The 13466-nt window shown below is 33.4% G+C and overlaps 1 protein-coding gene across 1 annotated transcript; it reads left to right on the top strand.

Annotated features, from left to right (window-relative positions):
- Window positions 1-599: 599 nt before the first annotated feature.
- Window positions 600-10320, top strand: LOC134274722 (cysteine-rich motor neuron 1 protein-like; the record flags this gene model as incomplete). Its single annotated transcript, XM_062756962.1, has 2 exons — window positions 600-916; window positions 10106-10320. Coding segments are annotated over exons 1-2 (324 nt in total), but the record flags the coding sequence as incomplete, so codon positions are not given.
- Window positions 10321-13466: the final 3146 nt, after the last annotated feature.

Raw genomic sequence — 13466 nt, 5'->3', positions numbered from 1 at the left:
CAGACACATTTTTTCACTGCCTTGCTGGATATGATCATTTATTTTCATAACATGCTTTCAACCATTGACATTTGGCAACAGGAGAATAGCCTTTTTCCTTTGAGCTGATCATGTAAATGATGGAAGGGTAGAAAATTAGCACATTTATGGGAAGGGATTAATTTTTTTCAATTTGACTACTTGACCTAAAGAGACCATACATAGAATTGAGCTCAGCCAAAAGTTGGCATCTTGTTTATTTACATAGCTGTAAGAAAGTATATGTAAACACATCATTATCTACACAATTAATCTGACTTTTCCTGGTTAAGATAAAAGATCTTCATAGCTGTGATATATTTGAGTTGCATTAGGTGAATGAAAGCTAGAGTTTAAAATGGAAAATAAATATGCTACCATCTTCCATAAATTGCAAATTAAAGCAAGAGTTTACAGTAATAATCAGTGCTAAGAGTGTCACTGATGCTTGTATTTTAATAATTTTTATTGTAATATTTAATAAAAAGAAATAATATATTTTATATGTCTTAGATGATAAAAGGAGGCATTTTGTGAAAGAAGGTTGTACATCAAAGTACAATGCTTATCTAATTTGTTTATAAATCAGTCCATGGCATAGGCAAGTCAGACTGCAAAAGTAGCTATAGTTTAGTGATTTATTATTTTACAGTTCCTATTTTTTCCCCAGATAACAGTAGACTTAATAACACTCCCTCCAGATATGATTCAAAGCATACAGGAAAGTCCTGCTTGTCTGTAGAAGGTCAGCTCCATGAGGATGGGGATTCCTGGCATGACGGGTGTCGGATGTGTTACTGTTATGGGGGGCAGGAGATGTGTGCCCTGATATCCTGCCCACACCCCTCTTGTACAAGCCCTGTTTTCAGGCTTGGAGACTGCTGTCTTTCCTGTCCTGGTAAGTATTAGAATTTTACTAAATATTGGAAACCAGATGAGAACGAATGTACATGTACCATAGGAGGGGATGTATCTACATGAATCTTATGAATGTACAGGGTGTTTCAGAAAAAATGCAACCATTTACTTTCCTGGCTTTAGGCACATACTAACAGGAACACTTGATAGTTTTAGATAATATTAGGCTAAAAAGGCTAGAGTTATTATTAGCCCTTACAGAAATTTCTGATAAGTGACTAAATATAAGTGCATGATTTATTCTTTGACTGATAAGTTGTTTATTCTGGACTGGCAACTGAGATGATATTTTTAGTATCATTTTCAGAAACTACACAATACCTGCTTTCAGAATATATAAACATTGGTATATACAAAAATTACAAGAAATATCCCAAAAAATGCATTGAAATCTTAACATCAATTTCTCCAGAAATGCTTAAGGATATCCGATCCTCAGTCAGGAAAGATAACTCCAAAAATTAATATTTAATTTGAAATACATCAAAATGAAGCTTGAAAATGATTTTTTTTCATGCAACAATTTTCATTCTATTTATCTATATAAGATTCAACGTTTTTGGAACTCTCAGAAAAGGTCTTATAAAAGTTGACATTTGTACCCTACAAAAGGGAATAAAATTAATACAGTTTAAGAGAAATAAGATTTTCTTGAGCCCGCACCTCAGATCTCCACATTTTTTCCTTATTCAAAATAAGGAAAAAATGCGGACGGGAGTATTTGGACTAATTTTCCGCATTCATTCCAGATTTTCGTAGATTCAAATTTCCAGATTTTCTCCGTATTCAAAATATGGAGAATATCTGGATGGGAAACTCTTTTTCCGTATTCTCTCCAGATTTCCGCATTTCCATATATACAAAATATGGAGGTATTTACTTGGTTGATAAAATGCGGAAATACGGAAATTACGGAGTTAATCACATGGTTATAAAATGGCTAATAAAACCGCTACATGATGCATACATACATAAATATTTACAAAACCATCAACAATGTGCAAAATTATATACAATTTATTATATCATTATGAGAAAAAAACATATAAATGAATGAACAAAATTACACATTATGTTCATGAGCAATGTATATCTTATATCTTTGACAAACAAATAGGAGCATGTAAAAAAAAAACTGGAACTCTTATTTAAGCCACAAGTTTATCATGGAAAAAATGTGGCATTTTTTAATATTCATATTAAATAAATCGAAATTTATTCATTCTATTTAAGCAAAAGTGGGAGTGAAATGTTCAACACTATTAGGTATTGGGGAAAAAATAACAATTGAATAGCATAATGCCATTGAATATTTACAAAACAAGAAAAATTTTTAGACATTTTTTATCAATCTGGATCACATTTGCCATTTTCTACCTGCATCCCTGATTCATATTTCTCACAATTCAGTTTATATCTCAGTTCTGTGCTTTACACCCATCTGAGTAAAAATTTTCTTCAGACTTCTTTGTAGTTTGTAAGGTCTCTGCATGTTTAATTTCTTGCAGCAGCACTTGCGAATTGGCAAATCCTATCAATTAAAAAAAAAGTACTTAAATTATAATGGTGCAATATTAATAAAATTTAAATTCATTGCTTTTATTCCTTTTAAAATCTTTTTATAAACACAAGTTTGGGTTCTTCATTTTATATCAATTTGTTTAAAATATTATTTATAATAATGACAATCATAGTTGACTGTTTTTAATTAAACAAGCAATAAAAAAAAGAAAAAAAAGAAATATATATACCTCAAAATAACCATCCATGGACCAAGCTTTTTAAAATCGCAGTAAGTTGAATAAGCACTTATTCTTTTTCAGAAATCTCCTCCTCATGCACAGACGCTATATGGTATCATTGCTAGAGATTACAGCCCATGGCTCCCCAAAATTAACACCTTTAATTGTGGTTAACCATAATAAAATTCTATGAGCTGAAAAGATTTGAATCATGGGCATATTGGCTGAAACGTACGTAGCCTGGTAGCTCAGTCCTAGGCCTAGCCGCCTAGAGTATTTATTTTCATCATCACAGTGACACACATGTTAAAAAAAAATATGACTGACCTACCGCATATGAAATACGTGTATCTGCATCTTTTGGTTGATACAGCAATACGATCTCAGGCTGTCTGGTCAACAAACTTTTTCCTTTACAGAGCAGACGTTGCAACATGGAGGCCAAGGTTAAATTTTGGCGGTCTGTTGTTTAAATTAATTGATCACTGAGCCCGACTTTTTGAAACATTCTTCCGATCCCGATCAAATTGTACATAACATTCAGGAGAAACAGACAACTGCTGTTAACTCCAAGACAGTTTTTATGCACCCAAATTTTTTCGGGGCGCATATTGTTTTTGTCCTGTCTGTCTGTTTAGCTGTATGTCTGTCTGTTTGTTTGTCTGTTGTCAACTTTAACCTTCGCCATAACTTTTGAACCGTAAGACTTAGAGACTTCATATTTGGTATGGATACTCCACTACAAAAACACTTTCAACTGACACCAAGGTCAATGACCTTATGACCTTGATTGTGACCTTTATGCTAAAAATAGCTTTTTCAAACTTTCGCCATAACTTCTGAACGGTGAGAGATAGAGACTTCATATTTGGTATGCATACTCCACTAATTAGGCACTTTCAACTGACACCAAGGTCAGTGACCTTGACTGTGACCTATATGCTAAAAATAGCTTTTTCGAACTTTCGCCATAACTTTTAAACCGTGAGAGATAGAGACTTCATATTTGGTATGCATACTCCACTAATTAGGCACCTTCAACTGACACCAAGGTCAATGACCTTGTGACCTTGACTGTGACCTATGTGCTAAATATAGCTTTTTTCGAATTTTCGCCATAACTTTTGAACCATAGATGATAGAGACTTAATATTTGGTATGCGTACTACACTAATAAAGTGCTTTCAAATGACACCAAGAACAATGATTGTGTGACCTTGACTGAGACCCATTTGCTAAAAATTGCTTTTTAGAACTTAATGTTGCCGCCAGGTGCTACTGTGTCTCACAAACACATCTTGTTCTTGATGAAAAAATTCTAAGTCTAGAGCTCCGTATTTTTTCCAGATGAAAAATATTCTAAGTTAAGAGTTCAATATTTTTCCAGATGAAAAATAGACTAAGTCCAATTCTCCGTATTATTTCCGTTTATTTTCCGGATTATTTCCGTATATTTTCTGCTTTTCCGTATTGTTAATTTTCTCCGTATTATTTTCCACATTTTTTCCATATTAAAATGAGGAAAAAATGCGGAATAATGCGGAAATCTGGAGATCTGAGGTGCGGGAATCCAGCCTTAGATACCAATGCTTAATAGCATGATATGAAATTAGAAGTGATTTGTGGTGTCTTGCAATGATACCAAAAGCCTTTTATACTATGAATATAGAATACACGATGGAAATAAAAGAAAAAAATACCAAATAAGTGTAAAAATCATGACAGTATCTCTGAATGCCTGGATACCTATCGTTTTTTAACCTAAAATATATTTGTTGATCAATTTGCAATTAGAAAATGCATTGCTGATATTCCAATTCTCTTTTTCTGCAAAAATATTGGAATTTTGACAATTTTTCCTATATGATATGATTAACTTAAACCTTTAACTTTATAGAAATACTGTGGATAAATTTACATAACTTTGTGGATTCAGAGATACTTTTATGAGTATTTCTAATCACTTAACAGCTAATTTTATAAACCTGAGGATCGGACTACCTTAAAATCTTTGCCATGGAAGGGGTTAATATTAAATCTAAAATAATAAAATTGAAATAAATTCCACATGCTAAAGCAAGAATACTTGGTATTAAAATGTCGAACTAGAGCAGGAGTGCTATTAACAACAACTGAAGAAATAGCCAATACAAGCTTTAATTTATTTTTATGCTCATCAGCACCTAAATTTCAGGTAAAGAATTTTTTTAATTTTTTACCGATAAAATTTATCATTTCATATTATACTTATGAGACTCACTGTGAAACTATTAGTAAACTCTCTATGGGGTCTCTTCTACAGGTTTCTGAACTTTTTTATGTCAATCCGAGGTGTCATTTGTGTTTTTCAGATATTTCTACGTTGCTATTGATTTTTTTTAAGAGAAAGGGGGGAGGGGAATAAATTCTTGCATTTGTTAAAGTGAAAGTTGTAAATACCTCCACGAACCTATATAAGCTTGATTGTGACCTTTGGGTCATGGGGTGAAAGGTCAAAGGTCAAGGTCATTCCAAACACACACACACACACCAAACAAAAAAACTTGAGTTCAACTCTTGAAACTGAATCTAGGAAAAGGTAATGAATATTTATTTTTTACTTTTCAGTAAGGGTCAAGGTCAAAAGTCAAGGTCATTTGGATAAAAAGCTTTTATCAACAATTCCTGTAGTTTTTCAATGACCTAAATTTGAAGGTGAAGGTCAACAGCTCTTATGCAGGTGGCCCAATGTCTTTATGACTTGTCATTTAGAAAGTTTTAATTATTCGTAAACATTATACAGTTAAAGTATATCGTTGAGGGAATCGGCAAGATTCCAGTTCCCCAAGAGCAAGTCTATTTCCCGATGAGCTTGCGCCGAGGGAAATAGGCTTGCTCGAGGGGAACTGGAATCTTGCTGACTCCCGAAATGATATACTTTAACTGTTTTATTATACCGATACAAACAAGACATTTAAAAAAAAATTATATTCAATACTGTATTCAGTAACAATGTTTAATTCCAACAGGAATAGATAAAAATACGACAAAACAGAATACAGCCATGAAAGGAATTCCATTTTATCAATAAATCAGTTCATTGTCCGAGTTTTTACTAAGTAAAATCGAAAGTTACATTACTCAAATTTGAGCACGCCATTTCTGTTGTTGTTCGCTTCCAGTAAACTGGTTCTTTTTGATTGATATGGGACCAGTTGACTTGCGATGCATTTCGATTCACTAATGAATATTCATGAGTTTATTCGGAACATTTTTAAGTTTGTCGTAAGTTGAAAGAAAATGTCAAGCATTCCGAATAGGTGTGTATCAGTTCATCAAAAAAACGTACTTTTTTTGCAGGGAATCAGTCTGTTTTGCAGGGAATCGGTTTATTTACGGTGATTATATTAGGAAATCAGCAAAATATATCGATTTACTTTTATATAGTGAAAAATCAGTAGAGGTATAATAACATAGACTGTCAGGGGCTATAACTACTCAAAGGGGTTTATGAATCCTTTTGCACTGAATAGATTGAAGAGTCTGCTAAATTAGTCAAAGACATTGTTGAAGGTTTTATATCTCTACAGTTTACGGTTTCGGAGGAGTAGTGATAACAAGGTTTTTCATACAAAGGGGCACTAACTTTTAAAGGGGTCAATCTTAGGGGACAAGAATGAAAGGGGGGGCATCAGTGTTTCACAAACACATCTGGTCTTACAGTATACATGATAGGTAAGTGTAATAAATTAATTTGTGATCAAAACAAACTACAATATCTACTAGGGTGATTAAAACTAAATGCAAACTCACAGTGATCCATTGTCTCCGAGAATGATGAGTTATGAAACAAAAGTGAAAGAAAATGAGATATAAGAACCTATAGCCTTGGGAGCTGCTGTTATTTCATAAATAATTTGAATAGGTGATATCACCTATTCAAAATGATAAGGTGATATCACCAATTCCAATCGATATCACTTATTCAAATAGGTGATATCACCAATTGAATAGATGATATTATACAATTATGGACATCAGTGTAGGTCGATATGTGGTTATAAGGACTCATGGCAATTGATATTGACCGAAGACACAGAAAGTAATAGCGACCGAGCCTGCAATATTATATAAATATAGCCCTTTGATGAGGTCAATCCATAGATATATCGACTTCACAGAAAAGCATATCGACCGAGCACGAAGTGCGAGGTCGATATGCTTTTCTGTGAAGTCGATATATCTAATGGATTGACCTCATCAAAGGGCTATATTTGTTATATTATTTTTTACATAGATTGACAAAGCAAATTATGAAAATAATTGGAAAAGTTTTCTCCCTTTAACAATTAGAGACTAGAGATCAAAATAAATTACACCGTTTAATGTAAATGCGTTTCCTTTATATTGATGGAGTGATTTAGACGACTTATTCAGAATACTTCATTTATTTGATTAAGTTTTGTATCAATATTTGACACACATATCGAATATGTTTTAATTAATATGAAGTAATCCTAATCCAATGCCTTCTTTTGTCTCATCAAATACAGAACATTTAAAAAAAAAATAAAGTTAGTAAAAATTGAAATAAATATTTTTTTTCTAGAAACATCAAATCATACACTGTATTAGCTTTGATTGAATACAGTACTATTTTGTTTCACGGAAATTATCTCCATTTTAAGAAACCTCAAGTCGATATGCATTTCAGATTCTATAAATAGTAACTCAAGTCTTTATGCTGTTATATACTAAATCATGTGATCAAGTTTGAGCCAATCAGAGAGCTGGGAATAAATGATAAAAATAATATTATACAATTATGGACTTCAGTGTAGGTCGATATGTGGTTATAAGGACTCATGGCAATTGCCATGAGTCCTTATAACCACATATTGACCGTTCACTGAAGTCCATAATAGTTATATTATATAATCACTCAAATTGAATGCACTGACACGGTCCTAACTGAATGGACTTGGCTGTCATTACGTCATAATGGTTAAATTCACGCTTCTTAGATTATGACGTCACATACTACATTACTTTAGTGCAACGGAACGTTGTGTCGTGCGATATTATTTTTCACGGACGCGCTTTTGCACCGATATCACAAAAGGAGGTATATCATGTGACGTACTTTCAGCCAATGAAAACTACGAAAATTATCTTCTTATATAATATATCAATATTAATGTATAAATATCAATATTGCCATGAGTCCTTATAACCACATATTGACTGTTCACTGAAGTCCATAATAGTTATATTATATAATCACTCAAAGTGAATGCACTGACACAGTCCTAACTGAACAGACCCGGTGTCGTATAGTGAGGCTTCCCCCGGAAGGCTCACTATATAGTGAGTCTTCCCCCCGGAAGAATGGCTATATAGTGAGACTTCCCCCACGGAAGTTTCACTATATAGCCGTTCTTCCGGGGGGAAGGCTCACTTTATAGCCAACCTTCCCCCATTCATAGTGAGACTTCCCCCTTTTATTATTGTTTCCGGAACATTGTTTTATTATTTTTAAAAATTCTAATAGTGTTAATTTAGGAATAACAAACAACTTATTGGTTTGTACATGTGTTGAAGTTAACAAATGAGTTATTTTTGTTATTTTTTTAAATTCATGTTCAAATATCTTATCTCAATCAAGTATTGACTGATGCATACATGCACGCTCTGTGTTTCAACGTATAAAGTGTAAAAATGAAATTGCGACAAAGCAGATCTACACACTAAAATTGACAATTAGCCATCTTCGACTTTAGTGCAAAATAGTTTAGACAACTAAGTGACAATTGCAATGCAGTATATATTTTTTTAATTTTACGTATTTTTTATACGTGTATTCAAACATCCAATCGTCCAAACCCAGTTTAATAAAATATCTTTAAATAAATGATTTTTAAAACACGACCAAAATGAAAAAAATAATTGTATGAATTGATGTATGGGTGTGATGAGCAGGGGATGCACACATTTTCATGCAATTTTTTCCGGTCATAAATTTAAAAAAAAAAAAAGGGGGGGGGGGGGGGTAAGCCCAATCCATGCATCCGGTGCCTTTGCTAAAATATGCATGACAGTCAGAATTTGATTTAAAGTGTATTAGAACTCAAATCCATCTTATTTGATTTTATAGTGATGTAATTTCATTAATATCACGCAAATTTAATTTCAAAATGAAATACAAATCCTAAAAATACTTCAAAATTTATAAAAGTTAAAAGGTCCGTAAAGCATACAATAAATATCTAATCATGTCAATGTATATAAAATCCCAACCGAAAACCGAAGGGGGAAGACTCACTATGGTCATTATGTGGGGAAGTCTCACTATATAGCCATATTTCCCCCCAGGGGGAAGACTCACTATATAGCCAGACTTCCGGGGGGAAGTCTCACTATGGCGGAAGTCTCACTATATGACACAGGCTGTCATTACAATGGTTAAAACACACTTCTTATGTTATGACGTCACGTTCCACTTAACTTTAGTGCAACCGAACGGTGTGTCGTGCGATATAATTTTCCACTGACGTGCTTTTGCGTCAACATCACAAAAGGAGGAATATCACGTGACGTTTTTTCAGCTGATGAAAATTACGAAAATAATCTTCTTATTCAATATCACCAATTGAATAGGTGATATCACCTATTCGAATAGGTTTTTTGGCAGTAAATACCAAAAAGGCACCTCATATACATTAAACAAAGATGCATAAAAGATGCATATAGTGTGTTTCATTGTAACAGTCACTATTGTTTCAGATGCTTCAATTTCAGCTAAGGAATGACCAGGTTATTGTTCTTCGAGCACTGGTTAAATTTTTTGTGCAGGTCTCATTTCCAAGTAACTATAAGCCCTATGTTAACTAAACTTGCATGCATGATACATCTAAGAATGCACACTACCAGAATTGCTTCGGATGCTGTATCTGCATGACCCAAATTTTCCAGAAATGTAAGATATATAATGCCAAAGGATCAAGCAAGTGATCAGGTGATCAGACAATTGAACATGCACCAATGCAGTAGGACGAGGGGCTCTTTTGGGATCATGCATTCCATGGTAAGAATGATCATGTGAGTCAGAGGGGGATGCCCGTATATATACTGCCCATTTACAAGGCTCTTCAGTTGACAGTTGAATGAAAGAGAAGATGCTATTGTCAAATGTGGTCCGAGATGTTTATACATGGTATATCAACTAGTGGCAAAGCATGCCAAATTAAAGCCCATAAATCCTGCAGTGATTATTGTAAAATGCATGTTGCAAGATTACATGAGACGCATTGAGCAATATGTTCGCAAACATGCAAAGACAGCTGCGATTAATCATAACTAACATTAAAATTCATTCATAGCTTTTGCGAGTACTCAAAGTATAGCAATGGCTCTGGTTCATTTCTTTCCATTTATTTTGCATTTTACAGGAAATATTGTTTTACCCCATAAAGGCAAAAGGGAAATGTGCGAGTCTCTGAATGGACGTTACTTTGTGGAGGGGGAGACTTGGTACCTAGACAACTGCACTCAGTGTTTGTGTCACAGTAGCAGCATCCTGTGTGAGACTCAGGCCTGCCCCCTCTGCTGTGTAGCTATCCCACAATCCTACCCAACACCTGTTGCCCAGTCTGCCAAGGTCAGGGTAAAACAGCATATTAATATCCCCTTAAGGAAACATAACATTCACATGTATTGATGTATATTTTTTAGGGATGGCAATTTGTAACCGGTTAACTGATTACTCTGTCAGAACAATGGCAATCGGTTAGAAAATCTGTAATCGGTTAGTCAGTCAGAAAAAATAAAAAATATGTAAAGTTGAACGCAATATCTTTTATTAAAATTTATTTTTGCAGATATAAAATCTCTACATAAACGCTCATAATTAAGTGTTTTTACACTACTTTGGAGGTAATTAATGGTTCCTCGGATTGCGAGTGTAGGGGTAATTGTTAGGTGGTTTGTGTTTGAAGTGTTCATTAGTGTTAAAACACCATGTTGCTACCCCGATGGTTCTGTAATTCTTTGATGATAATTAAAGCACCGTTGAGCACTGTGAATTAGTATGTTTATCTTTTACAGTTGTATCTAATAAAATACTATACAATCATTGCAAATTAAGTGATGTAGATCTCCACTTGGTTTTAATTTTGGTGACAATGCAGAATGAACTAAATTGTATGACATTTGCTCTGGAAAAATATCAATAGATTTTCAAACAATCATGTTTTGTGGTTTTCTTAATTTTTTTTAATCTGTTGAAACTGAAATTAAATAAATATGCATGTAGTTTTCTTAATAAAAATCAAGACAAATGGAATGAATTTTAAAGAGCTAGGTTCACTTTATGCATAAAATGGCCCTGAACTTATATCAATTAATTATAACCCTTTATACTCTGCTGCATTGTTTTTATAAGTAAGCACTGTCTCTGCTGAATTGTTTTAAAGAAATGATGAAATATACACATACAATCTTTAACTTAAATAAAATGTTCATTTTTCAAGTTACAATGATATAATTTTCCAAGTACATATTAGATACCTATAGTTTTTTAGAAAATATTATCATATATATTAATTAGTGATAGGATGTTGCTATGGCAACCACTGTTTAAAGGTCATTATCCTGGAAAGCATAACTGTTCCTTTGTTTTTCAATAATTATAATGAAATTTAAGCTTAGAAATAATATACCAAGTTATGAAGATGAGTATATTGCTTACCTGATAAATTTTCATGGAAATTTCATGGTCAAGGTCATTTCAAAAATGATATAAAAGCATTAAACTTCAAGGTCATATGTGTTTTATCATCTTGATTATTTATCCCTAAATACTTCATAACAGAAAACAAACAAACAAAAACTTCAACTGCCCTAAAAGGTCTAATACCCAGTTTTTGGATAAAAACCATGTTAAAAATGTGACCTTGACCTTAGTTAACTGATCATGGGTCAGAGTTATGACACATCTGCAGGTTATAAGCAACCTTTGTGCCAAGTATGATTATCCAATTTTTTTTTTTTTTCATGGACTAACCATTATTAGTTATATAGACACTTAGAGGGGTATATAAATACGGAAATATGTGGGGTCCTTGAAAAAATACATATTTGGTGAGGCGTAATGAATTTATCTTGACGATGGTTCTCTAAAAGACTAAATATTTATAGTATCGATATATCGCTTTCACTGAGGGAAGTAAATCGTTCCACATCTGTTGTTTTTGACAGACGCATTGTGACGTCAGTTATGAAGCTCCACACGGGGTCATGTGAAAACAGTATGATGATGTGTGGTTGATAGATTTTAATATATAGTGGGTAGGTCACGTGGAGTGGGCACATTAGCAATGTAAGGTGGGTAGACAGCATAACATCGTTTAATACAGTATTGCTCTCATGCAGCCAATGAAATTTCAAGATTTTGATCAGAGGCAGGATAAACTTTGTTGTTGTTAATGATGAGACATTGATCTTGGTTAAATGACCTTGAATCAAGGTCATGACACACCCTCAGGTAAGTATGTGCCTCCAAAGTTTTATGGAGTGGACACAAAAGTGTGACGGACAGACACAATGAGTGTTATATTAGTTTGTGGGAGGTTCACTATAACCAATGCATTCCTCTCCAAGAATTTTTAAAAAAGTACATATTACACTGTTCTAAAGAGAAGAAAATTTATTTTTAAATATTGAAAATACAAACTTCCTAACATAAGCTTTTGACATTTTTGCATACATGTAAATGAATTTAAACTTGACGAAAGAATGGAACATTCATTGGTAAAAAATCAACAGGTGGTTTTCAGTTGCAAAAACTAGATAAGATTGACAAATATTGTGATAAAATATATTTTACCCTGTGACTGTACAACTGCTTCACCCTTTAATGGTTGAAAATTGAAAATGGATATATATACTTATATGGGACAAATATCTAATGCTTAGGCTAAGCATGTCCATTCCAAATCATTTTTCAATATGAATTTGTATATCAGAAACAAACAAATGAAAATTGAGATCTAAATTTTGTTGGGCATTTTGCAAAATCAGGTCTTTTTGTTTGTGAGATTTGTAGAATAGCTGTAAAATTAACAATTGCATTGAAAAACAAGAGACCCATGGGCCTTATAGGTCACCTGAGCATCATGCAACAACTTTCAAATGATTGAATTTGGTTCATGTTTTAAGCTAGATGCTATGGCATTCACAATTTAAAAAGAGGCACCATTGCTAATCATAACTATAAACTTAGTAATTGTTTAGTTTGTTTACTTAATACCCATAAGCAGGGTAGGGGAACAAAAATGCATTTCAACTAATCAGTAATATTCAGCAATAATTAGAAGTGCCCCTACCACACGTGAACCCCTGACCCTACCCAGGTCTAACACATTGCACAATTTTTGAAAAGGCACACTTGCTTATCAAAAATGTTTGATTAATACCAAGGAGCAGATTTCAAACAATTCATTTTCAGTATATAAGTAGACCCCCCTCCCTCCTCTTTGGTATCCCTGACCCATGGGCCTTGAAATTCATAATTCTGGAAGAAGAGCCCTTGCACATCATAACTATATAGTTAGTTCATCTGCTTATTACTCAGGAGTAGAGAAAAACATTTTCATAGATGTAATGTATTTTCACTATATAATCATTATAGATCCGTGCCCTAACACAAGAACCCCTGATCCTGGGGCCATAAATTTCACAATTTTGGTAGAGGCACTCTGGCTCATCATAACTGTGTACTTAGTTAGTTTATTTAATACTCAGGAACAGAGA

Source organism: Saccostrea cucullata, unplaced genomic scaffold (genome assembly GCF_032062105.1).
Source record: "Saccostrea cucullata isolate Sc308-1 unplaced genomic scaffold, CSIRO_AGI_Scuc_v1 ctg14935, whole genome shotgun sequence".
NCBI classification, from domain to species: Eukaryota; Metazoa; Mollusca; class Bivalvia; order Ostreida; family Ostreidae; genus Saccostrea; species Saccostrea cuccullata.
The sequence above is the reverse complement of the archived record's forward strand: the minus strand, read 5'-3'. Positions and strand labels throughout refer to the sequence as shown.